This window comes from Corticium candelabrum, chromosome 8 (assembly GCF_963422355.1).
Source record: "Corticium candelabrum chromosome 8, ooCorCand1.1, whole genome shotgun sequence".
Classification (NCBI taxonomy): domain Eukaryota; kingdom Metazoa; phylum Porifera; class Homoscleromorpha; order Homosclerophorida; family Plakinidae; genus Corticium; species Corticium candelabrum.
In genome coordinates this window covers 3,682,615-3,696,471 of record NC_085092.1, presented here as the reverse complement: position 1 = coordinate 3,696,471, position 13,857 = coordinate 3,682,615, and the positions used below count along the sequence as shown (strand labels likewise).

Here is a 13,857-nt window from a genome sequence, read left to right as displayed (position 1 = left end):
TAATCTTTGTTGTTTTCAAGAAGTCGGTTTGTTTTGACTATATACTTGACGAGCGGAGGAATCAGAGTGTCCCATGTGAAACAATGTCTAACCTATTGGGCCGGGACTATGACAATAGTCACCATTGCAAGCAGTTTAATTACTCTACATAAATTTGTCAACATCAGCAACTTAATTAATTAAAGAAGACCTGAATTTAGTGCTGGAATAAATTGGAATGCAGAATTAGTCAAAAGGTAACTATGCCATTAAATTTGTGTCATAGTCTGAAATATAATATATGAAACCGTTCGATGGGAGTCTGAAGCTGCTTATGTCGATTCAACGAATACGCCAAATATTTGCGAACGTCTATCTTCAATGTACCATTACAGTATTCATGCAGGACCTGAGGTTTGAAGAGACAACATTCCCTTGTGTGTACATTTAACATCAATCAAGACAGATGGTAATATACCAACCTACTAGTCAGGTGTCTGTAAAACAATATATGAATACACTAGTACTAGCTACGCTTATACGTAGCTAGTATGTGCTATCTCTTAGTACAACATAAACCCATAAAATTTGTTAATAAATTAGATTAATAGCTTGAGTAGCAAACAACATGCATGTCATTCTGTGAAAATTAACTTCCTCACAAACTGTTCATTATAATTACTTTATCATAATATAGTATATTATACAGTATATTATACAGTATATATACAGTATATTATACAGCATATTATACAGTTTATGTACAGTATATTATACATTATATTATACAGTATATTATACAGTATATTATACAGTATATTATACAGTATATTATACAGTATATTATACAGCATATAATGATATTATACAGTATGTGTGTGTGTGTGTGTGTGTGTGTGTGTGCGTGTGTGTGTGTGTGTGTGTGTGTGTGTGTGTGTGTGTGTGTGTGTGTGTGTGTGTGTGTGTACAGTCTATTATACAGTATATTATACAGTATATATACAGTATATTATACATTATGTTATACAGAATATTATATAACATACATACTATTAAAAAATATATACAAATATACAGATACGTATGTATGCATGCATGTATGTATATGTATGTATGTATGTATGAATGTATGTATGGATGTATGTATGTATGTATGTATGTATGTAATTTCACGGAAAATTAGATTTGCCACTTAGAGTAAACAATTCGATGCATGCATGTACACACTGCATGTCGATGTACAGTTGAATTTAGCTAAGTAATACTAAAACTGACCGAAAATGATTTTAAAAAATAAAATGATTATAGTTAGACATTACCTGCCGTCCAATTTACTTGAATTCGATCTGTAGAGAAAGCAGCTGTAGTTAGACGACGTTCAAAACTGTGAGCCCTCTTGAAAAACTTTCAATTCGCTACACCGTAGTGTTGATAATGTCTGTGGTCGTCACTAATTTTGGTCGAGGCTCATTTTAGTAAATTTACAGCGATCACCGTCGTGTGGTCCCGATATGGGGTCCCGTCTCAATGCAGCCATCACTCGGTGCCGAATTATGTGTGTATCTGTAAGAAACTGTTGTAACTGTAAGCAATGCGTTCTAAACGTCGTCTTGGTGGGTTTAGTTGTCGTGCGGAACGCCTACCTGCCCACACCCACGCCCACACCCACGCTCACCCTAAAAAAATCGCCCGCAGCGAACCATCTATACCTACACTCCTGTCTAAACTTGCAGTCCCGGATAATACCTCTAAACTTTTCCGTACACTGTCCGCTGCGAAGAGTGAATCCGCTGCTCAGTATTTGAAGCGATGTCACGTGCTGACATATCTTCAGGATGCTATTGCTCAATTACTTGAACATCGAGAGCACAATTCAAAAGTCAATCCCATGAGGTAGGTGCATGTACAGGTGTGATAAGTTCTGTTTAGTTAAAATTTACCAAGTTGTAGTGAAAAGAAACTATAACGTTATAACACGATTTAGTTTGATGTATCTAGTCATCAGTACTTGTATGTTTAATTCATAATGGTGTGAGTTGGGTGATAATTGCGAGCATATACATGTAGCTCGAAGACTATATTTTACAGATCTAGAAGACAGACAGAAAGACAGATGGACAATGATATATACAAGTTCAGGGGCGGCGGAGCGAGTTGAAAGTTGAGGGGGCTGAAAGGGTAAACATTACAGAAAGCAGAAATTCTACAGCATAAAGTTGATAAAGTTGGGGGGGCTCTAGCCCCCCCAGCCCCCCCGGCTCCGCCGCCCCTGAAGTTGACAGACAAGGCAATTAACCTCAACAGAGTCATAAAGTTAATTAATTAATTGAGTCATACATGACTGTGCATGATTATAATTAAGTCGATCTTTTGATGTGTTTGTACTGGTTCTTATCATATTACTTTGTGGTGTTCAGCAGGGAACTCAGTCGTTGTCTAGAGAAATTTCTTTTGTGTAGGCTGCACCTCAAAATCGTCTCTCTTTTGTAAAATTATTTTATCGCTGTTTCAAACCTATTGGTCATCGGGGAGACCTTCTCAACATCAGGGAATACCATTCTCTTGTCACTCTCATTTGCCCTGATTTTCCTCTCGAAACTATTTAGAAAACGGCTTGAATTATATTAACTGATGATGTGATGGAGTGCTTGGTGGCTTTTCGTGACTTTATTTATGCCTTTCAAGTGCAATTTGTATATGAAGAGTTTCTCAAACTCTGCCTTGAGGTATAGTCAAGTGTCTTGGCTGCTGCTATTAGAGCCAACTCAGAGTCAACAGCATCGAGAGTGGTGGTAGTACCAACCTCTACCATTTCACCAACAAAGCCTAAAGATAGCAAAGATACAAACACGACGACAGTTCTTGAAAACATTGATTCTCGTGTTTATTGGTTTATTAGAAGAACAGTTGGAGTCGAGGAAGTTGTCCTGTTATCCTCCTATGGACGTCCTGCGTCATATATTGAAATACAAACAACGTTTATCTTACTATGAATTTGTTAGCTTGGTGGTGAAGTCAGGCAATAAAAAAAAGATGTCATGACGTGTCCTAGTGAAAGTTTCTATGTTTGGAAGTCTCATGAAACTAAAACGAACACCACGCATGGTATGTGTAGCTATTTCTCTGATAGTTCATCTTGTTAAGATATGCTTCTTCAACGTTTGTTTATCTCAATGAAGATGCAAAACTACACCAGTTTGCAATGTAGTCTTGCTGTAGAATGAGATGGTAATTCCTGCGGTGTCAACATGCAATACAACCAGATGTTTGAAGATTTTTACAGTCTTTTTGTTTGCAGACTTCCTTATGCCTTTGTTCTAGAATTAAGTAAAAAACTGTAGACAAGGTTGTATTCTAAAGTAGCGGATCAGCTTCACAACAACATTTATAGAGACCAAATTAATTACTTTGAAAGTGTGATTAGCCACAAACGACTTTAAAAAGCAGACGCTGAATTTGAAATATCTTGAGAACAAGTTATTTCGAACTAAAACTTTGCTATTCTTGCTTTTCAGGTTGTGATGCCCAGAGTCACTTGGCTGCTCAATGTGTAGGCAAACCACACAGACTCCCACCAGTCCAGACACCACGTCTCATTAGGTTTGTACGCCAGAGTAATACATCTCAATAGCAAACAGCAAAGTTTGCAACGAATGGTTTATGAGTTTCGTGTAGTTAAATTCAGACAGAGTTCACAAATTTCTTAACGTTCAGTAGAAACTACAGTTGCACTAGCTAGCAGTCTAGCTAAACACCTTACGCTTTATTCCTTTTTCTAAAATTTAGTGCAGTATAGTCTTAGATCTGTTTTACAAAAGGAAATGCAAAACACGTTTTATTAAACACAGCATAAGTCAATTTGAACAACAGATCATAAGTGCAGTAGACAAAGTGTATACATCAAACCTTCTAATTAACAATATCAATACTGAAAATCCTAGTTCGACATTGTCTGGTCAATTCGAGAATACACCCTGCAAAACCAGAGCTAAGCTCATTGCTATTGCTAAGGAAATCTTTTCTACAAACACAGAAATGATATCAAGTAAAAATATAAAACAACCATATGGTTCGACGACATGTCAACGTCACCAATTGGGATGAACAAGAGTGACATGAGCCACTCCATCCATTACACCCTTTACCATTCGTTTAGGAGGACATGCTGTATATTTGTCTGTATCACGAATACGACTAATGATTCTGCGAGCTTCAGCTGCTGTTGGTCGTGTGGCAGGATTATCTCTCATCAAGTGCTTACATAAGGAACGGACATTTAGCTGACGGACGAGTAAGACTTGATCCATTCTTTTTCTGCGGTCTGGAGTAACAGCAGTGAACAGCTCACATAGGGTCACTCCCAGACTGTACATGTCAGTCTCCTTGCTTTTTGGTAGAGCTGGAGCATCAAATCTCTCCGTTGCTGTGTATTCTGGACTGAGAAGGCCGGCTGAAAGCTTAGCATCTTGAAAACGAGCGGCTCCTAGATCACCCAGTTTGGCTCTCATCGTTGCAGTTACCAGGATGTTCCTTGGGCAAATGTCACCGTGGAGAATCACCATGGGTTGCTATAACAACACAACAAACAATAAGACCAGAAACAATCAAGGAAACGATACAGAGTATCTACATTGATATACTTAATTGTCTCAACAGTTACTTGTAAGTCTGTGCATGAATCGATCCTTCCATGATTTTAACAATTTCTGTATAAGTTAAGTTGCTTACTGATCTTAGTCTCCATTCATGAATGTTTGTTGACTAGATGATTATATAAAATTGTGTAATTACTACATGATCTATTTTCCATAGTCTAACTGTCAATCTTCTAAGCTTGCCTTCCTGCCACCTTGTGTGATAATGAGACTGTTTGGTCTACGTTTCGTGTACCATAAATAATTTATCAGTCTGTCTATCCGTCTGTCTATCTGTCTGTCTGTGCTAATCTGTCAGTCAGATAATAGGCTTGACTTCTTTTACAAATTTGATCATTTACGTGTGAATGAGATGATATTGGCTCAACCTTATTTCACTTACTGTTCTCACCATAGAGTGAATGTGATCCAGTCCACACAAAGAATCGTGTGCCAAGTCAACTTTTTCTCGTAAAGTGAGAGGTGCAGCATCTCGTTGACATGCATCGATCACGCTAGAAACGGAGCCGCTCTGTAACTCCATGATAACCCATGCCTTCTTGACTTCTTTCTCCAGAGTGACACCACAAACAGCAGCAATATTGGGATGATGTATCTTCCATGCTACAGACGCTTCTTGTTGCACAAGTTGAATGTTTCGTTCAACATCAGCCAAATCATCATACAAACATTTGACAGCAACAGGACAGCCATCCCAATATCCAACATAAACAGCTAAATAACAGTACAGAGTCTTAATCTATCGTCTACACAAGCAACCTACACACACAGAGTTGGACAAGCTGTATTTGAAAACGTCAAGTAAATGCAGTTCAAGCCATGCTGAGCCATGCTGGCCTGTCCCAGCCTTTATTGCCAAGCCAACACAAGCCAGCCTTAGCCAGTTGTAACATGTAAATCTATAAGTGCTGGCCTAAAGTGTGTCTCACCTCCATATGATCCACGTCCTAGTTCTGTGCCAGTCAATTGAATGTCACGTGAAGAAATCTTAAAAACTTCGTTTTCTCGTTCTTGCTTGTATCGTTCAATTGCAGTATCGGCATCTGAAAGCAGCTCTACAATGTTACCTTTTTCTATTTCTGCTTCATTTAGTAATTGCTGAACATTTTCCTTCTCTACACTCATTTGCTCAGTTTGTTGTCGAGCTTCATCAAGATTATTCTGAATGTCGTGTTTTTCTTCTTGCTCTCGTTGTAATCGTTGTCGTAGCTCTTCTTTCTCCCTTCTTTCTCTAGAAACTGCCTGTTCTTTCTCCCATCTCTCTCTAGCAACTGCCTGTTCTTTCCCCCGTCTTTCTCTAGCAACTGCATGCTCTTTCTCCCTTCTTTCTCCAGCAACTGCCCGTTCTCTCTGCAATTGCTCATCCTTCAGTGCCTTCTGTAGATCTGTGATCTGTTGTCTCAAATCATCCAGTTGCTTATCTTTTGCTGTAGTTGTCTGTATAGTAGTCTGTATAAATATCAAAGAAATTCTTATAATAATAATAATAATAATAATAATAATAATAATAATAAGGGCATGGTGAGACTGCCAAACGTCAGCTTATCAGTCATCTACTTTACATGGATGATCTGAAGCTGTATGGCAGAAACTCTGATCAGTTGGACGGGTTGTTGCACACGGTTCGTACCTTCTCTGATGACATCCAGATGAAGTTTGGTCTGGACAAATGTGCTGTTGCACACTTTGTCAACGGCAGACTATCTGGACACAACTCTGGGGTGACGGTAGGAAAAACGGACACCATCAACTGTCTGGAACCGGGTCAAGTCTACAAGTACTTGGGTGTAGATGAGAGTAACGGTATTCAGCACAGCATGATGCGGGAGAGACTCCGTCGCGAGTACTTGCGCAGAGTGAAGGTGGTTCTCCGGACTGAGTTGTATGGTCGGAACAAGATTCTAGCCATCAATGGGTTTGCACTACCGGTTCTCACTTACGGTTTTGGCGTCATTCATTGGGGGTGCACGGACCTGCAGCAGCTCGATCGACGGACCAGAAAGCTCCTCTCTATGCACGGTGTCCACCATCCTGCTGCAGACGTTGACCGACTGTACGCTCCTTGCAGTGATGGGGGTAGGGGGTTACAACAGATTGAGTCGACATATCAATCTTGTATTGTAAGGCTGAACTGTTACCTTGCTGACAGTTCTGATCCTTTCATGCAGATGATACGGGAGTGTGACTCTGGAAAATCTTTACACTCGATCAAGCGCATGGCTTGTCGGTTTACTGCACAGCTGCGGAGGAGTCTTGCTTTGGACGACAAGTCGCAGAACTTACACAGGAATGCATCCATCTCGGTTGAAGGTGGCTTCGAGCAAGCGCCTAAAACAGATGCGAGACATTACCGTACGTGTTGCAGTTCTCTTCGTGTGCGATCCTGGAGCGGGAAGCCTATGCACGGGCAGTATCGTCGTCTCACTGAGCAACCGCCTGTGGACATGAAAGAGACCTACGGATGGCTAAAGGCAGCGAATCTTCCTGCTGCAACTGAGGGACTGGTTGTTGCTGCTCAAGACCAAGCTCTTCGGACTCGGTACTATGAGCGCAAGATTCTACATCGTGATGTCAGTCCTACTTGCCGCATGTGCAGTGTAGGCCTGGAGACAGTCGACCACATTGTGGCAGGCTGTAGTGCTTTGGCACCGACGGACTACACTGATCGACACAATCAGGTGGCATCCATCATTCACTGGGACGTTTGTCGCCATTTTGGGGTTCCAGTGGAGAGCAGATGGTACCGGCATCATCCTGATAGGCTTGTGGAGACGGATGACATTACTATGATGTGGGATACCACCATCCCCACTGCCAGGAAGATCAAAGCCAATCGTCCAGACATCTGTCTCAGAAATAGGAAGACAAACACTTGTCTTCTTATTGATATCAGCTGTCCTGCTGATGGCAACATTGGCAAGAAACATGCTGAGAAGTTGGCGAAGTACAGCGACTTGCGAGTGGAGATAAGCCGCATGTGGCATTGTCGAACACTGGTGGTTCCGGTGGTCTTGGGAGCTTTGGGCACAGTGCACGCAGGTATTGCACGGTGGCTGGACATTATTCCAGGTCATCACAACCTGCAGCACTTACAGAAAACAGTGCTTCTGGGATCTACTCGGATCCTCCGTAAAGTCATGTCTTCTTTCTAGACAGCCGTGATGGTCTAAGTACTTCTGAAGCAGGGTTTGCTTCCGGTACTTGTAATAGACTTTACAAACCAGACTGATCTGGTTGAGCACGACACATAATAACCCGGATATTGATGGAAGATGGACGTCTAGCTGTATCGCTCGTCTCAGAGCTAGCTGAGGAGCGCGTTCCTTGTCGGGAAACCAGGACAGGGCTCGAAAAGTCGGCATCTGGAATCACTGGAGCTGTTCGGAAGACCAGGAATAGTTCTGGGCGTAGGGCGACTGGTCGAACTATCTCTCGTGCGGCGTCTGATTTGAATTTGGCTTCAAATCCCGCTGACGAGACTACTGTGATGCCCACCGTTCCTAGCGAATCTTGTGTTTCGGCTAACAGGAACGGCAATGCAACAAGACGAAGGAAATGGACGCGACAAATGAATAGGGAAGTGATGTTTTGTTATTACTACGTGCTGTTGTCATGCAAGTTCTCTGCTTTCAGAAAACCCATGCATCAGCTGTGGTGTAAACGAAATCCTTCTCTGACTGACGTCTCTGAGCAGCGTTTGGCAGACCAGAAGCGATATCTCTTGACTTCTGGAAGTCTGACTGAATCAGAGTTGGAGGAGATTAAACGCGAGGCCGCACAGGATGGAAAGCCCGTCTCAGGTTTGTTATCTGTTACGACTGATGTTTGTCGTGGTGTGCAGATGTCGGCGTTGGATGTGGTTTCTGCTCTATCAGCTGATAGCTCAGTTGTCACGCCTTTGCTTGGCAATGTGTCACCTTGCATGGCTTCAGTCAGGATGGCGCCTGCTGCACGTGGTGGGAAACCTGTCCTGTCAATGATGCAAGAGGATCATGAGTTTGCTAATCACTTGGAAGATGGCTCCCTTGTTCAGTCAGTCACTGTTCTCTCTAAGGACTGCTCATCTGCAAGAGATAGTGGTGATATCCTATCCGTAGATGACACTTTGGATTCAGTTCAGTGCAGTGCTGTTGGGGAATCACCATCCCCTTGTGACCCTGTGAGCTCTGATCTGATGACTACACATCCTAGTATAGCTTCTCGGCTAGAAAAGATGGAAACTTCTTCATCTCAACTCAGTCCAGACTGCTGCCAAACGGAGGATGGTCTTTCGCTTGATTGTGATGCTGCTGTGGACCCTGTACTTCGTCGAGAGTTTCTTGAGGAGTTGCAGAAAGTCAGGCAAATTCCTATCTGTGAGAGACAATGCCTCCAAGGATCTTTGTGAACAGTGGAACCCTGAAGCTTATTGGTGATCTTAACACGATCATCAGTTCGTTGAAGGATGAACCAGATATGAGTGAAATCAGTTACCTGGTATACTCTGCTGCTTCGCTAGTGTCCAAAAGGCGGGGCTTAAAGACGACGAAGTCAACCAATTCTCAAACACCGACATGGAGACGAAGGCTGGATATGGAGATTCTCACACTTCGACGTGCGATCTCACTGTTGCTGGAGGTTAGAAAGGGTTCATCGGGCATTCGTATGTTACATGAACTCCGACGTCTTCGGCATCGGTTGGGCATTTCCTGTTCGGAGAGTTGTGAGGTCTCCATCAATCGATTGAAAATGGAACTTAAGTCCAAGGTCGAGCGGACCAGGAGGCTGGAGAAGAATCGTAAGAGACTTCGCCAGAATGGTTTGTTTCAACGAGATGCTGGACGGTTTTACAGAGATCTGGATAAGCAGACTATCCGGGTCACTTCCCCGCCATCCGAGTCTGAGATCGAACAGTATTGGGGTGGTATCCTAGAAACTGAGGTACATCACAATGAGTCTGCCTTCTGGCTGAGACGTCAAACCGATGACGAGACGCACCGGAAAGATGAGCAGCAGTGGTTACCTATCTCAGACAATGAGGTCACATCGTGTCTCAAAAGGATGGGGAACTGGAAGTCTCCTGGTCCAGACAAGGTTTATGGTTTCTGGGTCAAGTGTATCACGTGTCTTCACACTGATCTGACTCGTAACTACAACCTGCTGGTTCAGAATCCAGACTCTGTACCCGACTGGTTGTCTCAAGGAATAACTACTCTGATTCCTAAGAATGACAAGACTGACCAGGCCAAAAATTACCGGCCTATCACGTGTCTGTCTGTCTTCTATAAGACCCTCACCTCAGTCATCAGGCAGAGGATTGCAGGGCATTTGGATCAGAGAAACCTCATGGCTCCGGAGCAGAAGGGTTGTCGACAGGGATCTTTTGGTGCAAAGGATCAGCTGTTGATCAACAAGCTGCTTACCGAAGACTGTAGGACCAGGCACAAGAGCTTGAGCATGGCTTGGGTGGACTACCAGAAAGCCTATGACAGCGTGCCACACAGTTGGTTGCTCCAATGCCTTCAGCTGCATAAGATCAGTCCAGTCTTGTGCGGGTTCCTGTCACGTGTGATGAAGAGTTGGAGGACATCGATGGTGCTTTCTTGCGGGAATAGTACTATCAAGACAAGGCTTATGCAGATCAGGAGGGGTATTTTCCAAGGTGACTCACTTTCTCCACTTCTCTTCTGTATGGCTCTCAATCCTCTGAGCAAGGAGCTGAACAGAACCGGTTACGGCTACCGGATGACCACTGGGCATGGTGAGACTGCCAAACGTCAGCTTATCAGTCATCTACTTTACATGGATGATCTGAAGCTGTATGGCAGAAACTCTGATCAGTTGGACGGGTTGTTGCACACGGTTCGTACCTTCTCTGATGACATCCAGATGAAGTTTGGTCTGGACAAATGTGCTGTTGCACACTTTGTCAACGGCAGACTATCTGGACACAACTCTGGGGTGACGGTAGGAAAAACGGACACCATCAACTGTCTGGAACCGGGTCAAGTCTACAAGTACTTGGGTGTAGATGAGAGTAACGGTATTCAGCACAGCATGATGCGGGAGAGACTCCGTCGCGAGTACTTTCGCAGAGTGAAGGTGGTTCTCCGGACTGAGTTGTATGGTCGGAACAAGATTCTAGCCATCAATGGGTTTGCACTACCGGTTCTCACTTACGGTTTTGGCGTCATTCATTGGGGGTGCACGGACCTGCAGCAGCTCGATCGTCGGACCAGAAAGCTTCTCTCTATGCACGGAGTCCACCATCCTGCTGCAGACGTTGACCGACTGTACGCTCCTTGCAGTGATGGGGGTAGGGGGTTACAACAGATTGAGTCGACATATCAATCTTGTATTGTGAGGCTGAACTGTTACCTTGCTGACAGTTCTGATCCTTTCATGCAGATGATACGGGAGTGTGACTCTGGAAAATCTTCACACTCGATCAAGCGCATGGCTTGTCGGTTTACTGCACAGCTGCGGAGGAGTCTTGCTTTGGACGACAAGTCGCAGAACTTACACAGGAGTGCATCCATCTCGGTTGAAGGTGGCTTCGAGCAAGCGCCTAAAACAGATGCGAGACATTACCGTACGTGTTGCAGTTCTCTTCGTGTGCGGTCCTGGAGCGGGAAGCCTATGCACGGACAGTATCGTCGTCTCACTGAGCAACCGCCTGTGGACATGAAAGAGACCTACGGATGGCTAAAGGCAGCGAATCTTCCTGCTGCAACTGAGGGACTGGTTGTTGCTGCTCAAGACCAAGCTCTTCGGACTCGGTACTATGAGCGCAAGATTCTACATCGTGATGTCAGTCCTACTTGCCGCATGTGCAGTGTAGGCCTGGAGACAGTCGACCACATTGTGGCAGGCTGTAGTGCTTTGGCACCGACGGACTACACTGATCGACACAATCAGGTGGCATCCATCATTCACTGGGACGTTTGTCGCCATTTTGGGGTTCCAGTGGAGAGCAGATGGTACCGGCATCATCCTGATAGGCTTGTGGAGACGGATGACATTACTATGATGTGGGATACCACCATCCCCACTGCCAGGAAGATCAAAGCCAATCGTCCAGACATCTGTCTCAGAAATAGGAAGACAAACACTTGTCTTCTTATTGATATCAGCTGTCCTGCTGATGGCAACATTGGCAAGAAACATGCTGAGAAGTTGGCGAAGTACAGCGACTTGCGAGTGGAGATAAGCCGCATGTGGCATTGTCGAACACTGGTGGTTCCGGTGGTCTTGGGAGCTTTGGGCACAGTGCACGCAGGTATTGCACGGTGGCTGGACATTATTCCAGGTCATCACAACCTGCAGCACTTACAGAAAACAGTGCTTCTGGGATCTACTCGGATCCTTCGTAAAGTCATGTCTTCTTTCTAGACAGCCGTGATGATCAAAGTACTTCTGAAGCAGGGTTTGCTTCCGGTACTTGTAATAGACTTTACAAACCAGACTGATCTGGTTGAGCACGACATAATAATAATAATAATAATAATAATAAATGTCACCGCCGTGGCTTAGTGGTTAGTGACAATGGCTACCACTCCATGGTTTGAGGGTTCAAACCCCAGTGACGACAGTAAATTGTAAAACTTGTCTGTCTTTCTTTCTCATGTTTCTCTAGCTTTATCTATGAGACTATGACTCGTTTCAGTCGTTGGGGAGTTTCTGTGGTCTGGCGAACGGTCCGTTGACGATGACGTACAGTGCTTTCCTGGTGGTCGTTGATATCCACTAGGCGTGCTGTATCGAGTACGCGGTCACCGTAATGCCTGCAATCTATATCGAATTGGCTAGTCATTGATCGCTGTATGGACTACACGGAAACATGTACCCCGATGGGCTCACCTGCCGGGTTGGTGGGCGCCCAGATGGGGTAAAGACCCATCTTGCCCATTATGGAGGGGCATAACGACACATAGTAATAGACGTGCTGTATCAAGTTTGCAGTCACCGTAATGCCTGCAATCTATATCAAATTGGCTAGTCATTGATCGCCGTGTGGACTACACAGAAACATGTACCCTGCTGGGCTCACTTGCCGAGTTGGTGGGTGCCCAGATAGGGGTAAAGACCCCAATTGCCCATTATGGAGAGGCAAAACGACATAAAGTCACTGCCGTGGCTTAGTGGTTAGCGACAATGGCTACCAATCTATGGTTTGGGAGTCCAAACCCCAGTGACAACAGTAAATTATGAAACTTGTCTATCTTTCTTTCTCATGTTTCTCTAGCTTTATCCATGAGACTATGACTCGTTTCAGTCGTTGGGGAGTTTGTGGTCTGGCGAACGGTCTGTTGACGATGACGTTCAGTGCTTTCCTGGTGGTCATTGATATCCACTAGGCATGCTGTCCCCATGTTCGCGGTCGCCGTAATGCCTGCAATCTATATTGAATTGGCTGGTCATTGATCGCCGTGTGGACTACACAGAAACATGTACCCTGCTGGGCTCACCTGCGGGGTTCGTGGGTGCCCAAATGGGGGTAAAGACCCCACTTGCCCATCATGGAGGGCATAGCAACACATAATAATAAGACCAGGAACAGTTCTGGGCATAGGGCGATTGGTCAAACCATCTCTCATGCGGCGTCTGATTTGAATTTGGCTTCAAATCCTGTTAACAAGACTACTGTGATGCCCACTGTTCCTAGCAAATCTTGTGTTTCGGCTAACAGGAGTGGCAAAGCAACAAGATGACAGAAATGGACGCAACAAATGAATAGGGAAATGATGTTTTGTTATTACCGCATGCTGTTGTCAAGCAAGTTCTCTGCTTTCCAAAAACCCATGCATCAGCTGTGGCGTGAGCGAAATCCTTCTCTGACTGAGGTCTCTGAGCAGAATTTGGCAGACCAGAAGCGATATCTCCTAACTTCTGGAAGTCTGACTGAATCAGAGTTGGGGGAGATTAAACGCGAGACCGCAGAGGATTGTTATCAGTTACAATTGTTGTTTGTCCTGGCGTGCAGATGTAAGCATTGGATGTGGTTTCTGCTCTATCAGCTGATAGTTCAGTTGTCATGCCTTTGCTTGGCGATGTGTCACCTTGCATAGCTTCAGTCACGATGGCGCTTGCTGCACCTGGAGGGAAACCTCTCGTGTCAATGATGCAAGAGGATCATAAGTCTGCTAATCACTTGGAAGATGGCTCCCTTGTTCAGTCAGTCACTGTTCTCTCTAAGGACTGCTCATCTGCAAAGGATAGCGGTGATATCTTATCCGTAGATGAC

General features: G+C 44.3%; 3 protein-coding genes and 1 pseudogene across 3 annotated transcripts; 3 read left to right on the top strand and 1 right to left on the bottom strand.

Annotated features, from left to right (window-relative positions):
* Positions 1 to 1,490: 1,490 nt before the first annotated feature.
* On the top strand, positions 1,491 to 3,533 carry LOC134182870 (centriolar satellite-associated tubulin polyglutamylase complex regulator 1-like; annotated as a pseudogene).
* Positions 3,534 to 3,873: 340 nt separating this feature from the next.
* LOC134183501 (probable serine/threonine-protein kinase DDB_G0281745) lies at positions 3,874 to 6,078 on the bottom strand. The gene is made up of 3 exons (XM_062651057.1): positions 5,564 to 6,078; positions 5,026 to 5,348; positions 3,874 to 4,547 (listed from the first exon to the last, which is right to left on the bottom strand). The coding sequence occupies exons 1-3, from the start codon at positions 5,757 to 5,759 to the stop codon at positions 4,068 to 4,070; spliced, it is 999 nt and encodes a 332-aa protein (XP_062507041.1). The 5' UTR covers positions 5,760 to 6,078; the 3' UTR covers positions 3,874 to 4,067.
* A 110-nt stretch (positions 6,079 to 6,188) lies between these two features.
* LOC134183517 (uncharacterized) lies at positions 6,189 to 7,814 on the top strand. The gene has a single exon (XM_062651076.1). The coding sequence runs from the start codon at positions 6,197 to 6,199 to the stop codon at positions 7,784 to 7,786; it is 1,590 nt and encodes a 529-aa protein (XP_062507060.1). The 5' UTR covers positions 6,189 to 6,196; the 3' UTR covers positions 7,787 to 7,814.
* Positions 7,815 to 7,895: 81 nt separating this feature from the next.
* Positions 7,896 to 13,350, top strand: LOC134182869 (uncharacterized). Its single transcript, XM_062650311.1, has 2 exons — positions 7,896 to 8,469; positions 13,303 to 13,350. The coding sequence occupies exons 1-2, from the start codon at positions 7,900 to 7,902 to the stop codon at positions 13,348 to 13,350; spliced, it is 618 nt and encodes a 205-aa protein (XP_062506295.1). The 5' UTR covers positions 7,896 to 7,899.
* The last annotated feature ends 507 nt before the right edge of the window (positions 13,351 to 13,857 follow it).

What these genes read in the sequence shown, in the direction of transcription:
- LOC134183501 (XM_062651057.1), bottom strand. Translation starts at nt 5,759, where the DNA reads ATGAGTGTAGAGAAGGAAAATGTTCAGCAATTACTAAATGAAGCAGAA. An exon ending in AGGACGTGGATCATATGGAG is followed by an intron (nt 5,349 to 5,563) that starts GTGAGACACACT and finishes ACTGTTATTTAG; the next exon opens with CTGTTTATGTTGGATATTGG. An exon ending in TGGATCACATTCACTCTATG is followed by an intron (nt 4,548 to 5,025) that starts GTGAGAACAGTA and finishes GTGTTGTTATAG; the next exon opens with CAACCCATGGTGATTCTCCA.
- LOC134183517 (XM_062651076.1), top strand. Translation starts at nt 6,197, where the DNA reads ATGGATGATCTGAAGCTGTATGGCAGAAACTCTGATCAGTTGGACGGG.
- LOC134182869 (XM_062650311.1), top strand. Translation starts at nt 7,900, where the DNA reads ATGGAAGATGGACGTCTAGCTGTATCGCTCGTCTCAGAGCTAGCTGAG. An exon ending in CGACTGATGTTTGTCGTGGT is followed by an intron (nt 8,470 to 13,302) that starts GTGCAGATGTCG and finishes TTCGGCTAACAG; the next exon opens with GAGTGGCAAAGCAACAAGAT.